The 23884-nt window shown below is 38.4% G+C and overlaps 1 protein-coding gene and 1 long non-coding RNA gene across 5 annotated transcripts in view; one reads left to right on the top strand and one right to left on the bottom strand.

Moving 5' to 3' along the window:
- The window catches only part of LOC147915865 (uncharacterized), a 42754-nt gene extending 24204 nt beyond the window's left edge, over window positions 1-18550 (top strand). For both annotated transcript variants that reach the window (XR_015553836.1, XR_015553835.1), the window contains 2 exons: window positions 14492-14576; window positions 18263-18550. This is a non-coding gene — a long non-coding RNA (uncharacterized LOC147915865). The remainder of the gene's footprint in view (window positions 1-14491; window positions 14577-18262) is intronic.
- Window positions 18551-18702: 152 nt separating this feature from the next.
- PDE5A (phosphodiesterase 5A) overlaps window positions 18703-23884 on the bottom strand; it is a 132438-nt gene continuing 127256 nt past the window's right edge. For all 3 annotated transcript variants that reach the window (XM_004426537.3, XM_014784550.2, XM_004426538.3), the window contains exon 21: window positions 18703-23198. In XM_004426537.3, coding sequence (XP_004426594.1) covers window positions 23061-23198 — 138 coding nt within the window. In that variant the 3' untranslated portion in view covers window positions 18703-23060. The remainder of the gene's footprint in view (window positions 23199-23884) is intronic.

The raw sequence follows: 23884 nt of genomic DNA, 5'->3' as shown, positions 1-23884 counted from the left end.
GAAAGTGAGATTGGAGAAAAGAGAACCACAGAAATGTGGGAACATCCTAGGTGTCTGTCAGAGACTAGATTAGCAAACAAGACAGTAGACGGCAGCTGTGCCAGATGTGTATGGTACCTCCCAAGGGCATCAGGGCACAGTATTCTCTTTTCAGCTAGCTTATCTATATGGGAGACCAACCTTTGAAATACAGATCAAGTCCCTAAACAACATCAGTCAGACATTGAAATTTGTCCCCAAAGAATGTTTCTACCCTTTTCAACAGGAATATGCTTCTTAAATCATCTCCTTGTTAAAGAAACAGATTAATTTAAATAGAATCACTCTCTTTAATAACTGAAATTGGCCTTTTACTATCTGTTTATTCATCTGTTCGTTCCTTCATCCGTCTTTCTGTGACCATAAGTTGAACAAGCACAATTTATGGAGTTTAATTAAAATGCAAATTCATTTTTGTCTTTATCTTTCACTGGGAGAAGTTTTTTTCCTATGCCTACATAAAAACCTAGGCAGTCCCATGATTTTTCTGACCGTTCAAGTAATAAAATATTCTATCAGGGCCTCCAAGTTGTACAACTCCAGGGGCACAATTTGCATTGTAATCTTTGTAAATGAGCCTTCTGGAGCCCAGCTGCAATAGATTATAATAGGAATGATGCCCCTGGAGTTTAGTAACACGGTCTTGAATCCTAAGGTCACTTTAATATCAAACGCATTGTTTTAATCAGTGTTAGAAATGTTGTGTCTAATGTATTAAAGAATACTTTGTTCTTCATTCAAACTTAAGACTTCTCCTCCACACCCCACCTCCATTCTAGGGCTTGGCTGCAGTCAGGCCAGCAGTCTTCAGGGAAGAGTGTGTTATAAACCTTGCTTAACCCCTCTAGGGTTGGAGAGTGGGGTGGAGGGCAGAGGGCAGAGGTGGGGTCCCTCTGATTGCTTGGCCGTCAGTCCAACTCTCCAGGGGTAGCAGTGCTTTGCCTTCATTTGGTCACTCCCAGTGCCCCTCAGCTTCTGCTTTGCAGCAGTATATCCCAAAGCCGCCTACTCCTAGGTTGTCCTCAACCCTCTCAGACCATCCTCTTGGACAGGATACCTTTTTAAATGACCCCTGGCGTCTATTCCTACCACTAGTTTTCATGTCGTCCCTAAAGTTCCCATCCTTTGACCCACCATTAGAGGAGAGTGCGGTACTTTCCTAGTCACCCACCTCTGTCCTGCTGTCATAGGCTGCTTTAGCAGGTGCAGGTGAGGGTCAGACATTATTCCCTTGTGCCCCTCAGTTAGGGCTGGGACTAGGGTGAAGCTAGTGAGGCGCTCATCTTAAGCGCAAAATTAAAGGGGGTGCCAAAAAACCTCAGCAATCAAAATAAACAATATTTTAGTGAAACATTTTTTAAAAATAAATGTTAATGCAAAAAAACACGATGAGCAGGATATCAAAATTTTAAATAAAGAGATTAGTGCAGGAGATGCTTATTAAGTTCTGTGACTATCTTGAGGTACATTGCAAACAACCCTCATCATTGTTCCTCCATAATACATCTCTCTTTCCAATGAAATAATCTTCAAAACATTTTCTCAATTGGCATAATCTTTTATATCTATGTTGAAATTTAGGCTCTGTGGTCTAACAGCTCACTTTGAAATGTATTTTGTATATTGTTGTATCAGTCAAAATTTCCAATTTGAATTACAGTTATCCATCCATCCATCCACCAATCCATCCACTCATTTATTGGAGTTGTATATGAAGGAGAATAAAGACAATCTTTAAATGCTAATAATTAATCTATTTTAAGAGATGGTTAAACTGATGAATGTGAAATGGAAATGTTTACAGTTATAAAAGAAATACTAAGTTGGTCTGCCTCACCAAGTAGGCCCTGAGAACAAATTGATATGTAAAATTAAAGGGAATCACAATGCATTTTACTTTCCTGTTAGAAATGGCCCATAAAAACGTATCATGTTACCAATTCCTCTATTCTGCTTACATCCCCACCTCTAAAGAGTCAGCCCTTGTGAGCTGTTCTGAAACAGCTCATTCCAGTTTCTGATCAGTTTGTTGTCAGTGTAAATAGAGACTCACCTTCAGAGGTAGAACGATGAGCCTGGTCTTGTTCAGAGAAAAATTGAGGACCTTTAAGCCAGTGAATTGTCAGTTCCTTTGGCAAGAGAGTGTTTATTACCCTTCAGCTGCCTTAGAGGTAGTTGTTAACAAAGGATTAAGTCAAACTTTGTATCAAAGAATACAGATATGCATGTCATTGTAAGCATTCAGGTTTTTTTGAAACTTATTTTCAAAGTTGTTTTTTTTTTAAGCTGATGTATTAGAGGGGTAATTTAGTCAATAGATATTTATCTATTTAGCTTACTTCATACAGTGCTATTGGCTCTAATGATTTTGAGTAGTAAAGATAATTCTCTAAAATCAGTTAAGGCACCTTTGGCCTATTTGTGTAACCAGGTACAAATTAGCAAGTTTCCCCCTTGAGTCCAGCTGCAGTGTATTGTTCTGTAAAGTGTCCAGGTGTCAGCTATGGTTGCCTTGGTTGGTTGAATGACTCTGTTCCATAAGCACAGCCTGCAATGCATTTGGCTTAATAAACTAAACTGTAACATGCTGGCCACAGAAACGAGGATTTTATAGAACCGTTGCTGCTTGGAATAGCATAATTGGGATTTGAATTAATTATAATCCGAAAGTGTGTCTTAGCTCACAGCATATGACCTCTAAAGCTCACAGCATATGACCTCTAAAACTGCAAATGTCAAATTCTTACTATGTAAAAATGATCCATATAATACAAAAACAGACACATAAATTGAATTGAGTTTCACACCATGATGTTTTCCTAAAATATACTGTCTAAAGAGTTCTTGCAAATCAGTTCCTGCTGTTATGTAAATGACCATATTTAAACTGAATTACAACAGCTCTGCTGCAAGGAGGCTGAAAGGCCCGAAAAGCCAACTTGTTCAAATAATGATTTAGGGCCCAATGATGCCAGAGAGTCTATGGCCCCATTGCTGCAAGTGAGCAGAAGGTCAGTGAAAATGGACACGTTATGAAGTCCACATTGCTAACAAACATCTTCCAAAGAATAAAATGGGAATTCCAGAAACATGTACAAGTTTACTTAATATTTTTTATTAACATTAGCAATGATATGAAAGAATACATTTCACATATATAATACAAAAAATAACCAAACAAATCCCATTTTAGCCACTCCTGGTTTAAAAAGTAGAAGTACTGTGGATGGCCTATTCTGTTCGTGCTCACTACTCCCGAAAAGCACAAATGGCTGTGTGCTGTAAGCACCTGAGACGCTCTGCCTGTCGGCTTTCCTCTGGTCACAGGAACATGCTTAGCCCCTTCAGGCAGGGCATGCCGAAGTGCCAGGGAATTAAGGCCACCAGGAGCAGCCCTCAACTAACAATGGGCAGGAGCTGGCAGACAAATATCCAAGCTTCCTTGCCCCTCAAGTAGGATGATTTTGAGGTGTATTGTGTACAGTCTCCAAGAGGTCCCCAGTGAAACTGAGCCTCAGTTGCCCACAGTAATAATCTGCTTAAAACTCACCCTTGTACAGACTCCCCTCCCCTCCCATCTCACCTCTCTACTCCTTTGTCAGTGCTTCCTGGGATAGCCTCCCAAATCAACTACTTACACTCAAATACCTGCATCAGGGTTTGCTCCTGGGGGATTCTAACAATTGCCAATACTGTTGAAGCTCTTCATTTTCATCCCAATTTCAACTCTCTGTCTCTCCCCAACCAAGGGTAACTACTACTTTGACTTTTTTACGTTTACCATTGCTTTGCTGTTTTTTTATGGTTTTACTAAATATATTGAAGATAACAGTAACTAACAATGCATTTTTAGGATTTTTTATGTTTTTGAACTAAATAAGTTTATTTCCTATGGTATGCATTCTTCTGCAATTTTTTTTAAACTAACCATTATCTTTCTAAGATTCATCCATGGATTACTTCTACATTGTTGCTGTTATGTCAATGCTGCTTTGAATATTTCTGCACATCTCTCCTGGTACACGTGTCAAGAGTTTACCTAGTAGTGAAATTGCTGAGTTGTAGACTCTGTGCATATTTATTTTTCTTAAATCACATCTCCTAGTAAAAACAGTAGATTTAATACATATGTCTAATTTTATTTCCTTTCAAAACCCCAATAAAACTTTTAAAAAGGGAAAACTCCCCAGAGATGGGGAAAAGAGAAGATGAGACAATATCAATAAAATTTTTAAATCTGGACAGTAGATGGATGAGTGGTAAATTACTTGGTAAAACTGAAAAAGCCAAAACTAAGATGGGATGAGGGGCAATGGAAGGGAATCAGAGAACCACCTTAATTTATGCTGCGGAATCTTCAAAAGGCTCCATAATTGGTACCTCTGGAAGATGGGGTAAAAGGGTCTAGCTGAAATATGGTGAATTGATTGAAAGCTTTTAAAGAAGCAGTTAAATTCCCAAACCACCTTCTCTATACTACACCCATGAGTAATTGTCCCTCACAGCCCACAGAATTATTCTCCAGATGGTAAAACAGAAGAACTCTTGACTGAGAGATACTGCACACAATTGAGAACACAAATACTATAAAGAAACAGGAAGATGAATTGAATGTGTAACTATTACATATTGAGAGATCCACCCTATTCACTTTTTAAAACTCTGGAAGCCAAGTCTTTACTCTCTACATAAGATTTTGGAAGAGTCTTCTCTGGGGGCTCTGACCGGTCCGTGTGCAAAGACCTAAAGAAAATGACATTGCACTTTCCCCAACAAATGGCCCATCTGGATCACCCTACAGGGAATTTCACAGTTGGCAAGCTCACCAGGCCTTTAGTCATACACCTTTAAAAATGAGCATTTAATCAGGGAGACTTTTGAGAAAAAAGCCTCTAATATGAAAGAGAAGAAAATAAATGGATGAAATCATTTTAGATATATGTGGAAAGAATAAAACCTCAAAAATAAAAATAGAAATATGGCTATCATTAATATCTTCAAAGATATAAGAGAATATATGTATGTCTGGAACAAAAACAGGATGGCATGAAAAATTGAACAGAGAACCAAAAAATAGCTCTTGGAAATTAAAAATGTGATGGAAGAGATGAAATACTTAATAGAAGAGTTGGATGAGAAAGAAACATCCCAGAAAATATATAAAAAGATGAAGAAAAGACATGCATGAAAATGTAAGGAAATTAAAGGACCAGTCCAGGAGTCATAACATTTGACAAACAAAAGTTCTGAATGTGAAAACAGAAAAAGTAGAGGGCAGGAAATCATGCATCAAATAATTCAACAAAATTACCCAAACTGAAAGATTTGAGTTTCTACATTGAAAGGGCTCACCAAGTGCTTAGCACAGCAGGTAAAAATAGGACCACACTAAGGCACATTGTGAAATTTCATTTATGTGGGGAAAAAGAAATAATTTTATAAATTTCTGTGATGGGGCGTTGGCAAGGGCAGTGACATACACATCATAATCATAATGGGTTTGAATTTCTCAACAGCATACTGGACGTTAGACAGTAAAGGAGCATTGCCTTCAAAGTAAAAAGGAAATTATTGCCTTTTTTTCTAATGTAGAGTTCTATACTGATCCAAACTATCAGTTGAGTATTAGGATAGACTACAGATGTTTTCCAGTTATACAGGTCTCAAAAAATTTATCCCATAAGCATCCTTTCTAAGAAGCTTCTGGAAGACAAAATGTGCATATAAAACATGGATTAAAAAAAAAAAACTTTAAAATTTAAAAAATAGGGGGAAATATAATACAAATACTTTTTCAAAGTGGTATATCAATTTATCCTTCCTAAAACAGTGTATATGAATTCCTTAGGCCACATCCTCATCAATAATTCTTTTTCCTCTAAAAGTTTGGTAGAACTTATTATAAATCTGTATGAGCCTGGTGTCTTCTTTATGAGAGAAGTTTGAAAACAACAATTTAATTTCTTTAATTATAATAATATATATAATAATATAGTATATGTAATATATAATATACATATATGTATAATATATCATAATATATATAGTATATTATATATAATGTATATTGTATATTATACATAATTATAATGTATATTATATATAATGTATAATAATATTTCTTTAATTTTAATATACTATACATGTTTTGTATTTTTTGAGTGAGTTTCAATAAATTATTTGTTTCTAGGATGTGTTCCTTTTGTCTAAATTATTAAATTTTTTTCACTAATATATTTATTCTATTTGTATTGGTTTTTCTTCTCTCCATTTTGTATGTTGAAGGTCACACCTAAACGGCTTTTTTCACCTGAACTTAATGACTCTAAGAAACTTTATATATGCACATATGTGTATGTATGCATCTGTAGCTCTTACTACAGAAGTAATATGTTCATTGTTGAAAATCAAGATATGCAGATAAGCGAAAAGGAAACAATAACCTTCAATAATCCCCCCATTTTACTGGTACAAAAACAGACACACAGATCAATGGAACAGAATCGAGAGCCAAGAAGTAAACCCACACATCTATGGACACCTAATTTTCGACAAGAGAGCTAAGAACATATAATAGAGAAAGGGGAGTCTCTTAAGTAAATAGTGTTGGGGAAACTGGACAGCCAGCTGCAAAAGAAGGAAAGTAGACCATTATCTTACACCATACACAAAAATTAACTCAAAATTGGTTAAAGACTTAAATATAAAACCTGAAACCATAAAACTTCTAAAAGAAAACATAGGCAGTACGCTCTTTGACATTGCTCTTAGCAGCATACTTGCAAGTACCATCTCTGACCAGGCAAGGGAAATAATAGAAAAAATAAACAAATGGGACTACATAAAACTAAAAAGCTTCTGCACAGCAAAGGAAACCATCAACAAAACAAAAATACAACCTAACAATTGGGAGAAGATATTTGCAAACCATATATCTGATAAGGGATTAATTTCCAAAATATATAAAGAACTCATACATCTCAACAACAAAAAAACTAACAACCCAATTAAAAAATGGGCAAAAGACCTGAACAGACATTTTCCCAAAGAAGATAGATATACAGATGGCCAACAGACACATGAAAACATGTTCAACATCACTAATTATTAGGGAAATGCAAATCCAAACTACAATGAGATATCACTTCACGCCCGTCAGAATGTCTATAATTAACCAGACAAGAAATAACAAGTGTTGGAGAGGATGTGGAGAAAGGGAACTCTCATACACTGCTGGTGGGAGTGCAAACTGGTGCAGCCACTATGGAAAGCAGTATGGAGATTCCTCAAAAAATTAAGAATAGAACTACCATATGATCCAGCTATTCCACTGTTGGATATTTATCCAAAGAATGTGAAAACATGAATGTGTAAAGATATATGCATTCCTGTGTTCATTGTGACATTATTCACAATAGCCAAGACTTGGAAGCAACCTAGGTGCCCATCAAGTGATGAATGGATACAGAAGATGTGGTATATATACACAATGGAATACTACTCAGCCATTAAAAAACATGAAATCTTGCCATTTGCGACAACATGGATGGACCTTGAGGGTGTTATGCTAAGTGAAATAAGTCAGAGGGAGAAAGTCAAATACTGTATGATCTCACTCATAAATAGATGATAAAACAACAACAAACACAGAGACAGAGATTGGATTGGTGGTTACCAGAGGGAAAGGGGAGAGGGAGGAGGGTGAAAGGGGTGATTAGGCATAAGTGTATGGTGATGGATTGTAATTAGTCTTTGGGTGGTGTACATGATGTATTCTACACATAAATTGAAATATAATGATGTACACTTGAAATTTATATAATGTTATAAACCAATGTTACCTCTGTAAAAAAGGAAAGAAAATCAAGTGACCATAATAAAAAAAGGGAAAAAAAAATCCCGCCATTTAGGGATTACCACTGTTCACATCTATTTTAGCTTGGATTCCCTGAAAAACAGACTTGACGACAGAGAATTCGGTGCAAGAAGTTTACCAGGGAGTGCTCTTGGGAAAACACCTGTGAGTGAATGAAGGCAGCAGGACTGGGCAGCAGGGAGAACTTGATCTGCTGTGCAGGAACAACGAAGTCAATCAGTCCTCTGAGGGGCTCTGGAACTGGAATAGCTCTTCAGAGTTGTCCTCACTTAGGCAAGGGGGTTGGGTCTTTGTTCCCCTCGTTGACCCGTGATAGGATGCAGTGTTGTCCCTAGAGAGAGTGGGTAACCTTGAGCCAGGCAGCTCCCTTAGGACCAGGACAATTTCTGGGCCCAGCTGTGAGCTGACACTGTTAGCAGTCAAAGATCCTGACAGCCTGGAGAGCGAGTGCCTTTATGCTCTGGTGCTGTGTGTGTATAGGTTGAGGGAGGGTGGCTAGAGTGGGAGATGAATCTTGTCAGTACACCATGGACTAACTAAAATCTACCTCTGGCACTGCTCGGATCACACTTGCTTAATATAATAAGTTTGCCTCATCTGGGAATAGCTCCTCTGGGATCCTAGTTGGTCTCTTTCTCTGGGGAGAAGGGGAAGATTAGTGGGATGAACTATTAGCCCAGTGGTGGCAGCTGTCCTAGTGGTCACAATGATGCTTATCGTTTCTGTCTTCTATTACCCATTCTAGATTTGCCTTGCCCTTGGAGGCTTTCCCTCAGGAGCCTGGGACCCTGGCCGTGATGCCCTTCTCACACTGTGGCTGCTGCACTTATCCATTTTCTTTCAAAATTTGGCAAAAAATACTAAAAGATGCTCCGTTGGAACACCTGGGTACCAAACATATTCTTTCCTGCTCCTGTTGTGTACAAGCAACCCTGTCTTCTGATACTCTGGGTCAGTTACTCCTGCCAGGATAGTGACTTCTTTCTTTGCCTATTGGTGTGTTGGGAAATAGGATTTCTAACTCACAGAGTTGAAGGAGTAGGAAGTGATGGCAACAGGGCCACTTCTATTTTTACTCTTTATTTCCCAGATCCAGATATTCTACTTATTGAGGATAGAGCACTATAAAATGGTTATTAATACGAGTATACCATATCTTTGCAGCCGATGCCCCACCCTTGCAGTGTATGCACATCTATATTGCCTTAGGAGAAATTCCTCAAGTAGATTAGTTGGCCAAATGGCCACAGTAAAATCAACTCTCACACAGATGAGGGTAGGTGTTCCTACCTCAAGGCCGTGACAGAACAGCCTGGGCTGCCTACAGCTGCTCTATTCCTGTTCCATTCCAAATTGTTTCATCTGCCTGGCAAGCAATTCCATAGGTTAGTGCTGCCCAGGAACCCTGCCCTAGAGACTGCATTCTGTCATGGAATTGTCCTGGCACATAGCTTGTTAAAAGAAGGATATAATTGTAGCTGACAAATACAAAGGGAAGTATTAGTTAATATGTCACTATTCTGTAATAGTTAAATAAATAAGTCCCCAGTGGGGAGTGATAGATATATGTCCCAAGAAGAAAGGAGTCTTTCTACAAGGGGTTAGTTTGACCAGCTTGAAAATGAAAACAAACTTCACAGAAAACTGTTCTTCTGACTTAGGCTATCACAAATGAATGATTAACTGGCTGAAATATCATTGATAGTTATGACTATGTTGTATATAAAGCTTTAGGGCAAATAAAAGAGCACTTAGAGGATTATGCTGAAAGAACCAGATTGCAGCAAATGCTGTGTGGCTACCTTTGCAATAAAATGCTCACCTCAGCCCTTTTTTTCCCTCGTGTTAAGAGATAAAAAAATTGATGATGGTTTTCATTTAACTGGGATGTATGGAGGTAAATGGAGGAAGGAGGTTTGGATGGAGAAAGGGGAGTAGATGGCATAAATAAGGAGCATCCTGAGAAAAACTCCCAACTCAGCTGTCTGTGACCTCCAACCCTTCTTCGGTGGTAGGAGAAGTGCATAATGATTCTCTCTCAGGACAGTGTGATCAGGATGTGTGTCTGCAGGCCAAGAAAGATGGCACGGGTGATGTATACACTGCACTCTTCATTGATCTGTGGGTGACAGCTCACACAGGAAGGCCTGAAATGACTTTCTCTCCAAGACAGGTAGTCAACCCACTGGGCCCCATCTGCTGTGGCAGCGCAGTAGTGAGAGCAGGGACTTTGAAGCCAGACCTGAGTTCATATTCTAGCTATGCCACTTGCAAGCTTGTGACTTTGAGTAAGTAACATAACCTTCTCTGCCTTATTTTCCTGTCTGGAAAATGGGGATAAAATTATCTACTTAATGAGATTCTTGTGAGGATAAAATGAGTTAATGTATGGAAGGGGTCTGACACATAGTTACTGCCCAATAAATGTTCACCTCCTTCCCTCTACTCTGCTCGCAGTCCTTACTGTAATGCAAAGAATTGTTTTCTGGTAATTCTATGGAAAAGGCCTCTTTGGGCATGAAATCACCTGCCAATTGTCCCCAGGACACAGCCTTCATAGCTCTTGGGGGCCAACTAAGGTGCAGGGCTCAGGGCAGTAACATGCTTCACCGTACCAGCAGGATGGTTATCAGGGCCTCATCCCTGGCCAGGGAAGAGCTCTCTTTCCCCACACAGTTGGAAGCCCTATCCTCATCTGGAGTTTCCCTAGGTTTTGAAGAAGCTCCAAACTGTAGCAACAAGGAAGGCCGAGGGCTGAGCAGGGACCAGCCCTACCGTGGATTTTGGCTTCTGGTGAAAGCACCACTAGCCTCACCTCCTCTCTTAAATCTCCTTCGAAATGCTTACTCTCTCTCATAGACTTGGAACAGACTGCTTTTCCTCAGGGATGGTTTTTGCCAGAGTCTTCCCTGGGGCCCCTTTCAAAACTGGACTGATCCCTTGGTTCTGATAATGAATAGTGACTGTTGGACCTCCGGGGTGGTAGCTGGCAGGAGTCTTTACCCTCCCAAATTGCTCCTGGATGTTGATCCAACCCATGACATATTTAGATGATATATCAGAAAGAGCACCATTGTCCTCTACTCTCAGATCTAGAAACAATTTGGTGGATCACCAGTAAGGGTATCTATAACAGATAAAATGTCAGCTCTCACTTTGCCGTCTCAGGCTGACATACCACATCCAATTTGTCTTTGTTCCAAATGTGAGAGGACTGAATCTCATCATTCTGGCCTTTTGCAGTGAAGTGTTTGTTCTCTAAGGGTAAGATCTATGAGGGGGAGAAGGACTGATAATGGAGCTAGTCTTTTAAGGTCCTGCTGAAGCAATTGTAGATAACATAGAAGGAGAGGAAACTCTGGAAATCATCATGATTATCCTGCTTCTGCCCCTGCTGAAACTTAATTTGAAACCTCCCTTGTTTTGACTTCTCCCTTCCCTATATGGATGGAATATGTTGTACTTTTGTTGAGATGAAAAATCCATATAATTGGAACAGCATTTTCAATGAGTTGGCTTCAATGGTTCAATGACTCATTGAAAGGTGCTTGAAGTTTGAATCCTTCAAAATTCTAGGAGTCTCTCTAATAAAAGTGTTACTTTAATTGAGTCATTATTTAAACAGTTTTGGTGTGGCTGTCTCGTTATCTCTTTCATCTTGGGATTGTAAAATTAGAAGAAAAGAGCAATGTCTTGGATCAGTGGTTCTCAAACTTGAGCTCACATTGGAGTAACCTGCAGGGCTAATAAAAAACTCAGATTGCTTGGCCTGACCCTCAGTAGATCAGGCATGGGGCCGGAGAATTTGCATTTTCAACACATGATGCTGATGCTGCTGGTCCAGGAACCACACTTTGAAAATTACCTATTTACATAATAAAAGCCTGACCATTTGGAACCCTTAGAGAGTGGAACTATTGTGTAATGCAAAGTGTACCAGATTTGGTGTGGGAAGACGGGTTCAGGTGGCAACTCTGCAAATTACAAGATGTGAAACAACTGAGTCTCTGGGACTCAGTGTCATCATCTGAAAATCAGGAATGAAAATAATGCCTTTAGTGCAGAATTGCTGTCAAGATGAGATAAGGTTGTGTATGTGAAAGAGCTTGGTAAATGGCAAAGCACAATCTAAGTTTAATTCATTCTAGATGTGCTTTCAATAGTCAAATTTTATCTTCTTTAGAATAGAAGCTTTTATTTTAACTTCTGGGATAGAAATCTTTCATCATTATCATCATTGTAATAATAACAATAATAGAAGTCTACTAGTCTATTTACTGTACTTTCTGTACTGGGCACTTAACACGTTTTGTTTATATCTTTCAAAAACCTCATAAAATCTACTTTATCATATAAATTCTTTGCTTGCCTAAAAGGAGTATACTGGATAGAATTTAAATTTTTCTTGAGGCTTCAGGGCAGGGCAGCCCCTTGGGTGTGTGAGGCCCCTGTCTATATATATAAACAATTTGACTTAAAAATATAAGTGGTACACCCATACTATGAAATATTATTAAGAGCTAAAAAGAAATGGGCTAGCAAGCCAAAAAAAAAGACATGGAAGAATCTTAGATGCATATTACTAAGTGGAAGAAGCCAATTGTTAAAGGCTACATAATGTATGATTCCAACTCTGTAACATTCTGGAAAAGGCAAAACTATGGAGACAGTTAAAAAAAGAAAAATCAGTGGTTGCCAGGGGCTGAGGGAGGGAAGAAGGATTAATAGGCAGAGTGCAGAGGGTTTTTAGGGCCGTGGATCTACTCTGTATGATACTATAGTGATGGATACAAGCAGGGGGTATATGTGAACTCTCTGTACCTTCCTCTCAATTTTTCTGTGAACCTAAAAATGCTCTAAAAAATAAATTCTTTAAATTTAAAAAAAATTAGTGGTTGCCAGGTGTTAGGGGGCAAGGAGGGATGCATAGGCAGAGCATAGAAGATTTTTAGGGCAATGAAACTACTCCGCCACTATAATGATGGATACATATCATTATACATTTGTCCAAACCCATAGAATGTACAACACCAAGAGTGAACCCTAATGTAAACTTTGGACTTTAGGTGGCAATGGTGTGTCAGTATTGGTTCATTGACTGAAACAATTGTACCACTCTGGGGTGCGATGTTGATAGTGGGGGAGACTGTGCAGGTGGGGTGATGGGATATTTGGAAACTCTGTACTTTCTGTTCAGTTTTGCTGTGAATCCAAAATTGTTCTAAAAAAATAGTCAATTAAAAAAAATCTCACACAAAAAAAATGTACTACAAAATTCATGAGCTCATGTGAGAGATAGTGACTGGTAGACAGAATAATGGCCCCCAAAGATGTCCACATCCTAATCCCTGGAACCTCTGAACACGTCCCCTTACATGGCTGAAGGGACTTTGCAGATGTGATTGTTAGGTATTTTGAAATGGGAAGGTCGGGGCTGGCCCTGTGGCATAGTGGCTAGGTGCGCGCGCTCTGCTGCTGGCTGCCAGGTTCGGATCCCGGGCGCGCACCGACGCACCGCTTATCAGGCCATGCTGTGGCGGTGTCCCACATAAAGTGGAGGAAGATAGGCATGGATATTAGCCCAGGGCCATTCTTCCTCAGCAAAAAGAGGAGGATTGGCATGGATGTCAGCTCAGGGCTGATCTTCCTCACACACAAAAAAAAGAAATGGGAAGATCATCCTGGATTATCTGGATGGGCCCAAGGTAATCATAAGCCTCCTTATGAGAGGGTTAGAGAAGGAAATGTGAAGATGGGAGCCGAGGTAGGTCGTGTGTGTGTGTGTGTGTGTGTGTGTAAGAGAGAAAGAGAGAGCCCTTTAAAGATGTTACACTGCTGGCTTTGAAGATGGAGGAAGAGACAACAAACTAAGCAGTGCAGGCAGCCTCTAAAAGCTCAGAAAGGCAAGGAAGTGGCTTCTAGAAGTAGTGTAGCCTTGCGGACACATTTTAGACTTTTGATCTCTTGAACAGTAGGATAATAAATTTGTGTTGTTTTAAGTCAATACATCTGTGATAATTTGTTACACCAGCAATAGGAAACTAATACAATGATATTTCAGTGAAAATTTAGAAAATTAAGTAGAGAAGACATAATTACATAGTCCATTGTCCAATTAGTGCGTGTGAAAATCAATTCGCATTGGTAGTGTCCAGGTACCACCTCTTCTTATTCAGGTCCGAGAACCATCTGCTTGTGTTATCGTCAGATGTGCTCTTCCTCTCTAATTTCATAACTCACTGAGAGAAAAAAATAACTGTTATACTCACAATGCCATGGCTCTTTAGAATGTGTTTATATGGAAATAATATTAGCTCTTCTTGCCTCTGCAGTTCCCTAATACTATTTATTTGTATTGGATATATTATTACCCATGATGCTGCCTCATCCATTGTGCTGACTATGAAAACAGTCCAGTGACTGTTAGTATGCTTCGTTAATGATTATCACCAATGCAAGTCTTAGAATAGGCAGAAGAAAAATGTGAATGATAATTTCTGGTCATGTTAAATTTACTTTTCAGAATTTTAAATATAAAACAGATCAACTTCTAACCATGCTTTTCTTGAACTCTAGGCCATATACACCGCATTCCTAGAATGGGATCTTTTTCACTGTTGACTTCACTCTGTCTTCCAACAGCCACCAGCAGGAAGGAGAGGTGAGTAAGAATGTTCTTATTTGCACATTCTGTCCCTCGAACGGCATGGCTTACGACAGACCCAAGAAAGCACAGATTTACCACATTGATCAGAGGCTGGAGAGGACATTGATTGAAATGGCCCATTGGTATTGCAGAGAAACAGCCTAGAAAGCCTTTGTAGGAGATAGGCATAGCACTCAAAGAAAACCATGTGACGCTGGCTGGTGTAGTGCTTTGTGGAAGTGGTCAGGTAAATATGGCATTTAGAGAACAGGCTATGGTCAACGTGGGTGTAACACTTCCTGCCTCAGTCCTCACCCCTTCAGCAGGCTAGACCTTGAGACAGCCTACATACTGGGACACACTTACCTAGGATTTCCAACTTGCACTGGATCAGGGTCAAAAAGTAAGGAAAAGAAACAAATCCCCAGCATTTATTGCATTTTATTAGATTAACTTCACCCATTTAAGGACTGTGGACTGATGGCTGTCACCCTCCAATCATGCATCTGACTGAGTTGGGTGAAAGGTGGAACAAGGGGCCAAGAGTGTCACCTTAGGGGTGTTCCTTCATTTGGAAACACAAGAACGAGGAATCAGTGATCCTCCCAACAGCCTCTATCAAAGAGTTCTATTGTCTGGGTTTCTTGGGGATCTGATCCTGCAGTCTTGTGGAAGTCTTCTGACTTCTTGCATTGTGAATTGTTTCCTCACGTGTTTTGCAATTATGCATTATGAATTTGTCTTTAGTGGCATAATTTCTGTGGAAATTTTATGGGCCTATTTGAGGCTGTGTTCCTCCAAAGACATTTTGCCTTTGCTTTTGCCAGGTGTCCAGGGATATTACTGGCCTGAGACTTCTTTTTGTGCTTACAATTTAACTTGGGTAGTCCTGGATCATATTCAAACCCCAAATCTGTGTGAATATGAGGGTAGACCCAATGTTATGATTTTTTTTTTTTAATCAAACCCAAGATTAAGACAGGCAGTGCTTCCTTTATGTTTTCCTGTGTCTCTGAGTGGACTTCCCCCCAATTTTTACATGTTCATTGAGGGCATAGCTCTTCAAAGGGTTTGGCCTTACTTGGAGGGCTGTTCCCCAAATGCTTCACAGGGTCTCAAGACCATGTTTCCTGCCTGGGTGGGCATTAAAACCCCTTCATTATAGAGATCTCCAAATATTCCCAGGTCTGACATAGTATCAGCTCACATGCTTACTGCTTGGATTTTTAATTAGCTTTATTTTAGCCTCTGGGAATTTCTCTTACTTTCTTAAGAGCTCAAATTTACATTTAAAGGACACTTGCTTTATTTTATACAACATTTATACGTACATGTAATATTTATACTTTATATTTTTAATCCTCATCATTCATAAGTATAAAATTTACAAGCATTTAAATAAATCGAGGGAAGTCTTTCAAGTTCTCTGGTCTGCTACTTCTAGGTCTTCACATGTTTCTACCAGGAGTACTCTTCTCCCTTTTCACTTGGCTAAACCAGATGTCACACCCTTAAGGAAGCCATCTGTGAACCCTCAAGTTTGAATTAAGTACCCTCCACTCCCACCCTCAGTGCATAGATGAGTCTCTTTGCCCTTGTGTGTAGCCTCCACTGGACTAGAAGCTCTGTGAGACCATGTCTATTTAGTTTACCCCAGCCTGACACTTAGAAGAGAATCAACTATTTGTGAATGAATGAATTTTCCTTGGCTCCTAGCAATATGGTAAAACTTCCACTGGGAGTAACTCTACCATTGGTTATCAATTTATTAACAAAAGCCTGGTAAACTATTTTTCACAGTAGAAAACAAGTATTTTTGTCTAAAAGATTGTTTTATTCAGTTTGTTTTTTCATCTGAAATTTCAGCTCTTGTTCAACTGAGAATGTCTAAAAATGCTGTATTGATTTTTCTGTTGCCCTGCACTGCAATTACTTTTTCCTTTCTTTATAAAAAATTCAATTTAAATGGGAAAGGATGGAAATCTATTCTTGCACTATTTGTTGAATACCTTCAAAGTACAAGAAAGAATGCAGAAATGCTGGTAGCTTAGGAGGGCTGTGTCATTCAGGGAGCTGTTTTTAGGGAAGGGGAGAATCAAATATGTTTGAAGGCCTAGGGGATGGAGCCAAAATAGAAGAAGAGAAGCAGAGGTTTCAAGAAACAGAGGGAATAATGATATGACACAGTCCTGCCTTCATCTCCCAAGAAGCATATTATTTATTCTAACAGACTCAGTAAAGCACCCTTAGTAACTACTTCTCTTGGCTTTTCTATAGAGAGAAGTTGTAGCTGAGGTAGTTGTTGACCATATTTTATGCCTTTCCTCCTTGGTCCGGGCAGATCAGCAAGACCAGAGAATTCTTGACTTTCAGAGAGCTGGTTGGTAAAGGGAGAAGCTTGTTTCTTACAGAAATATGCTGGATTGGTGTCATAAAGCCTAAGAACACTCCTGCTGGGTAAGAGGAAACAGTGATATGAAGTGAAATATGTCTCTAAAAGGAATTACTATAGAGGATGTATATAGGGGATATATATATATAGGGATAGAAAGCTGTTGTGACAGTCCACATTCATGGTTTTTTTACCCTTTAGCCATGCAGTCTTGTCCCTTAGATTTTAGTTTAAAAAGAGGAATCCTAAAATGTGCCACTGAGATTGTTGTCAGATGACTGAAAGAGTTAACTTAGTTCCTGTTTATATTATACACAGACACACACACACACACACACACACTCAAAATGAGGCAAGCCAGAGAGAGAAATCATGCATGCCACTTAATTAATCAGATTTCTTTTGTTTCACATATTATTATTTTGGTCCCATTCATAACTCTTGTGGATTTTTATTTTGAACTGGAAACATATAATTTTTTTTCCTGCCAAAGCTGAATATAGCTTAAAATCAGAGAATATTCTCTGCAAGTTCAAAGTGTCTGTTATGTTATATGCCTTAAAAATAGAAAATCATGTCCTACATTTGCATATATCAAACCTAGGAATCCCTGTTTGCTGAGAAGGCAGCACAGCTAATAGCAAGACTGTGGGTTCAAGAGAGTTGTCAAATGCTTCTCTTTTCTACAAGAAGGGATGGTGTCCCTGTGGGTGGAATAGAGTATCAATCAGAGACTTCAGATGATCAGTTATTGTTTGGAGAAAATCTTGAAGAAATGATCACTAGACAGACAGCAGTCAGCAAGTCTTAATTCCCAATTGGTTTTTTCCATTTATTTTTCTTTAGCTAGTAAAAATCTTTTAGAAAGCAGTTTTATTCCCTGTTTGTACCCAGTCAGGGAGGATTACTGCTTTAAATGCAACTGTAACTCTGGCGCTCCCTAGTGGCCAGAAAATCTAACATATTGTTTTACACGAGCTTTCGTTTTATTTTTGTCTTTATCTTTCTGAATTAGGCATAACCTAGATATTCTGCCCCACAGGAAGAGGGCTTGTCTAGTGGCAAAACTAAATAATGAATCTCTTCACTATCAGATTCTTAATAAGTTCCAGGCAAAGGTCCTCAGAAAACTGCATTTAATTGTACCACCACACCTCTAGACCAGCAGCACTGAAGCACGGTGGTATCTGGGATTCTGTGAAGGCATGGCATTAGTTATTATCAGATGAACTAAAGGAATGTTGACTGTAAAAACCCAAACAAAACCAAACCTGCCGGGTGACAGAAATCTTGTCTCTAATGCTTCTAGGTAGCCCATCGGATTCACTAAGGATGGATTTGGGACCTTTAACAATTACAACTCAAGAAGAGAACTAAGTGGAATCAACACCTGCTTTGACACTAGAAAGATCTGGGCTCGAATCCAGCTCATGCCGTCTGGCAAGTATTTAACTCCTAAGCCTTAGCTCCTCACACAACATGAGGCAGGGAATAATCACCCTCCATGGAGTTGTTAGGATCTTGAAGTGAGAAGTATGGAAGATGTTGCCCTTAAATTTCCAGCAAAGGATATTAATAAAAAGAATACTATTACTGAGAGGAGTCTAGACTAAGGAAAGGATTTTATTAAAACAGTTTTTTTCAGCTAACAGAACCATAGGTTAGTTTGATTAAAGTCTCTCAAACTATTGGCCCCATTCTCCCTGCCTAAAATTCAAAGTCCCCCGATAATCACACAATACTCATACCTACTTATTCATTGTTTTTATTTTTACAAAGCATAGCAAAATGAGCAAACAAATGACAGGTTCTTACAAGTTTTCACAATGGAAAACCACCCTGACCATCTCTTGACTTCAGGGGTCACAGGTGGGTAAGTGTCCTTTAAAGTGATTTTTGTCACCGAAGTCATCTGAAATGGTTTTCATGGTGGGGGGAGAGGAAAGACAAGAAATCAACATTCACAATTATTTTAAATGACTTAAAAGCTAAACATAATATACATAGTAACTCCTTTATCCTAGTACAAAAATAGTGCCAGAAACTATATATTTGTTCAAATATATTGAAAAGGTATAAGAATACAAATAGATATTAACAGTGGCTAGTGATGATTCATAAGGTTTTTTTTCCTTAAACTGTAATAGAAATTTATATTTTCAACTATTTACATTGCTCTCAACAACATTCATTAAGACATGTTTACACAGGCTTTTGAGAAGTATATGGAAGGTCAAAGTGAGCTTTTAATACTTTCTTCCTCGCTCCCTGTGGTGGAGCAGAAGGGGTCCAAAACTGTGCACAATTTAGCAGTCTAAGAGACCTCTGAGTAATCTCTACCTGGCCAACATATGAAAAAATAATCCAGATAGTGGAATATATGACTCCGTACATAGGATGTTCTTTTAAGCTATCAACAGGCTAAGTGATTCATACTTGCAAGAAGACAGGATGTTCACGAACAGATTCTTAATAAGTTCCAGGTAAAGGTCCTCAAATAACTGTATAATACATATGTTATAGATGAAAACGAAAGTGATATAATGTTATTTTAACGTTAAATCAGCAGGATCAGAAGCTGGTTAAGTCTCTTATCCAGCCTTTCCTGCAGAGACTGTGAGCTCCTTGAGGTCACTGCTCTGTCTCCATGGTTGAGTACAATGCCTGACATGTGGCAGGGACTCAATAAAAGGTGGACCAATGCATGTCCTATACTGAGCAATTGAATTATACCACCTTATTTTAACTACAGTTGTTCACAGAAGACAGCAGTTACTCTTTTTCCCCTTCTCACCTTAAATTGATCTCATAAAAACAAAACAGCATTGCTTGTGATGGCCTGTAAAGTTTTAGGAGTATAATCTGGTGAAAAACACAGGAAAACTGAAATCAAATTGGAGTAGGTCTAACATCTGTGCTCTATGCTAAAAATAAAGGCACTTCACTGCTAGGCAAGAATGTATCTGTGACCAGTTTCCTCCCAGAATCCAATATGTCCAGTATATTTTCATACACTTTCTTATCTTCAATACTCCTATCAATGGAAACTCTTCTTCTTAATTAAGAGATCAGTGGTGACAACATCATTGTCAGGGTTTGTACCTTGAGGCGAGGTGCTCAAAGAGCTCTGCATCTCACAGTCACCAGCGATCTGCGTGGGAAGCCGAATAAATGTATTGTCTTTGCTTTTCCAGTCTTGGAAACTCAACATAAGAAATGACATGTGGGATTAGGTCACTGTGCTCTGTAGCCCAGTATCCCATTTCTGACAGTGGTCTCCAGGGCCCATTAGGGCTGACATAGTAGCTGCCTTCTGTGACATCCTCCTTGAAGACAAAGGCTTAGCCCAAACAGAACTCCTTTAATAGCACAACTTATCAGGCACACAGCGGTTAAGTGACTCAAACAAGTTCACACAGGACTGCGATTGGCAAAGGCCAGTCTTCTGAAAAAGATAAGGCCAGGCAATTTTATAGACATCTTTTAACAATTAGTATAATAGTCGGGACTTTTTGGGCTAAAAATGGAAATGAAATGGTATCATATTACTTAGCTATAACTAAAACAAACTAATCTAGAACAACTTTTCACTAGTTATTGCTAATATAAATATAGGGTAGGGTGGGGGAAGACTATATATATATTTTTTTCCAACTTGAGAAGATAATGGAAAGGAAATATTCACATAAAAGCAAAAACTTTGATTTGTGCCCACGTACCAGATATTAATCCATGTATGGAATGATTTTTCCTAAAAATTAAAAATTATTTGAACCAACTAACCAAGCCTAAAGAAGTATTCTTCTTCTGTATGAACTAAAACATCCAACAATAAAATAAAATAGGCATGGCATTGCCAAACTTCTTTTAATTTCTAAACTAGTAAAGTAAAATAAACCATTATCTAAAGGTAAACCAAACAATTTCTAATCTAAATATCTCTTCTTGCTTGTTTAAGTGACACACATACAAATCCTCCATACATGGTCTCTGTCTTTAAAAATCTCAGTGACATATATTAGAGGGGGTCTAAACAGACTACTAATATATGTGTCTATAGATTTTAGCATAACTGCTAAATCATGATGTGTATGAAAAAAAGATAAGTTTTTAAAGACTGTAATTCTTTAAACAATTTTTCTATACTAAGGAATTACGTATGCATGCATAGGTGTATACCAGTATGTAGACACATGATTTTAGTGACAGTCTGTGTACTTTACGCACCAGTGTCACCAAGAGGCAACCTTACAGATCTCATTTGTATGCCATAAAATAAAATAGAATAACATCCTGAAAATACAAGTATTCTAATAACAATACATATAACATTAAATAGCTGATAACTTTCTAGACTAGCCTTTACCACTACAAAGTAATGTCAATACAATACAATTTGTTTTGTTTTGTTTTTACCTGAATGGTAAGAAGAAAGCCACATTATGTCAAGATACATATACACACTCAGAATGTTAAAAACTTAACAAACATATTGAATTTTAGGCAGTTTAGAGAAAAAACAATATGATTGGAAAACATGTTTTAGTGAAAGGTCTTTGAGAATGCTGCATTACCATATCCTCAAGAGATTTCTATCCAAATTAGTGACAGGAACTCAGAAACTTTTTTTGACCTCAAACACCTCCCTGCTCTCCCCAAGTCCAAACATTTCCACAGATTTGGAGCAGGCTTTCCTTTCTTGAACCTGTTGCTCGATTCATTCCCTACTTCTGCAACACTGAATAAATGTGAAGTTAGGGGCACACATGTACAATGGGAATCCACTTCAGTGGGCTCAAATTCTAAGAAAATGGTAACATTTTCTAAATGTACGAAAAGCTATGAGAAGTAAATACCACCAACTACGAGGTCAGGGCCAGCGTTTAGGGTACTACCCCAACTTCCGTGATTCCGGGTTGACTAGTCCTATAAAGCAAAATATGGCACTCTCAATCACAAACTCAATACTGCTAAGTTTTATTCAGGCCTAAGGTTTCTTACCTTACTGCTCCCTAATTTAATTTTTGACTCCAATATCAAGGATAGCCCTTTGCTGTTTATATAATTAAAACTTTTCTCTATACTTGGTTTGAAAAGAGAACAACAATGATTCATTTTGTACCCTCTTATCTGTAGTTGAATCTCACTTCAGGTCAGTGCTCCACTTATCACTTTTTTCTCGATTTCCTGTTGAGATTTAAGCTCTTGACTTATAAACTTTGGTTTGTAAGGAGATGAAAGATGATGAAGCTATTTAAAAAAGGAAGTTCAATATTCAAAACGCTCACTGACTCTCCAAAGGGTCTTCCAACAGAACGTTTTTCTTCACTGACAGACATCCATGGCCATGCCCTTTCTGGATCACACTCATCCCTCGATACAGTGACTGGGTCTTCTCAAGAGGTTTCCCCTGCTTTCCATCAGATGGGTTAGACTGAAGAGACTTGATGGTAGCCTTTGGATAGATGTATTGCAGTGAAATGAGAAAGTGCTCTCCTGCCTGTTCTCTAACAAAAATAGCAAATCAATGAAATAATACTTTTTCTTTACAATACTGCCTCGTAGTACTTTCCATTTGTTTCAGAGTTTTAACTTTTTTTCTTAAGGTAATACACTGTTGACAAACATACCCCTTAAAATCCACTTAGCCAACGTTTTCCTCTATCCTATGAAGGTTTTAAATGTCACAGAATATATTCAATTTGCTCCTAGCTTATTTTTGAGAAAGGAAAGATTCCAAACATTCTTGAAAGATTGGTAATTCAGAAAACACAAAACCAATTATTTAAAATCTCTAAGCAAAAAAAACCACCTCAGTGCAACAATGCCACTTGCACTTTGCAGTACACAACATATCACAAACAGTGCTCTTATCCATGTGCTAAGAGTGGGTGTCATTGAAAATCTCAGTTCAGTGGCATAAAACAAATATACAGAAAATATGTAATAGTCCCCTAAAAACATTTCATGCTGTGCTCTCAAAAGTTGTGCAAAAATAAAAATACAGCAGTGGCAAAGTATACACTAAATCTGTACAGTGTATAGCAAGACTAGGCATACTGCAGAATACACCATCTGTAAACTTCAACTCTGCATGAATAGGCCACTCAGTTCCGCTTGGCCTGGCTGCTTTCTCCATTAATCAGCATCTTCTCCTGCTGTTCTGCAAGAGCCTGCCATTTTTGCCTGTTCTTTCTGCAACCATCTAGCAAAGGGAAACAGTCCTCTGATACATGGGTCAGGACCTAAAGAAAAAAAAAGAAAGCAAACAACTATAAGGAAGCCAGGAAATGAGCCCTCTCCCCAGGCCTGTACCAAAGGGCCACATCCCACACTCGCTTCACAAGCAGGCCCACTGTTGGAGTTTTCACAAGCTGTGTGAACACATACATGGATTATTCACGAATGATTCCTCTTAAGCTATACAAACAAGGAGTATGTGCTGAGAGATAGAGCAAATGCACACATTCCAAAATAACATTATTGAGCTATGGAGACACGATCTGCATGGAATCTGCTTTGCAGGGAAACAATACATTTTGTTTTTATGTAGTACAGATGGCTGTCCCTAACTATGACTGTACTAGGAACTGCTTACTTTTTGTTTTTCTATTAAATGGTTTTATACAATGTACTTAAATAGATTTTCATCCAAGATTATAATAAAGATTAATTTATAATTCTGTGTGGCATTATTATTTACTAACTATAGTGCCATAAATATTTAGCTACAAGAATGTTCATTGCAGATTTCTTTGTAATAGAAAAACATTCAAAATGACTGAGATAACCCAACAACAGGGTTAGGTATATTGTGTTACTATTTTGCAGCCATTAAAAATGTCACAGAAACACATCTGGAACAGAAAGATGTATATTATGGATTGCACAAAGCAATTTTTGTTAAATGAAAAACAGGAAGATGTCATAA

This window comes from Ceratotherium simum, chromosome 12 (genome assembly GCF_057802395.1).
Source record: "Ceratotherium simum simum isolate JZ-2026a chromosome 12, ASM5780239v1, whole genome shotgun sequence".
Taxonomy (NCBI): domain Eukaryota; kingdom Metazoa; phylum Chordata; class Mammalia; order Perissodactyla; family Rhinocerotidae; genus Ceratotherium; species Ceratotherium simum.
The sequence above is the reverse complement of the archived record's forward strand: the minus strand, read 5'-3'. Positions and strand labels throughout refer to the sequence as shown.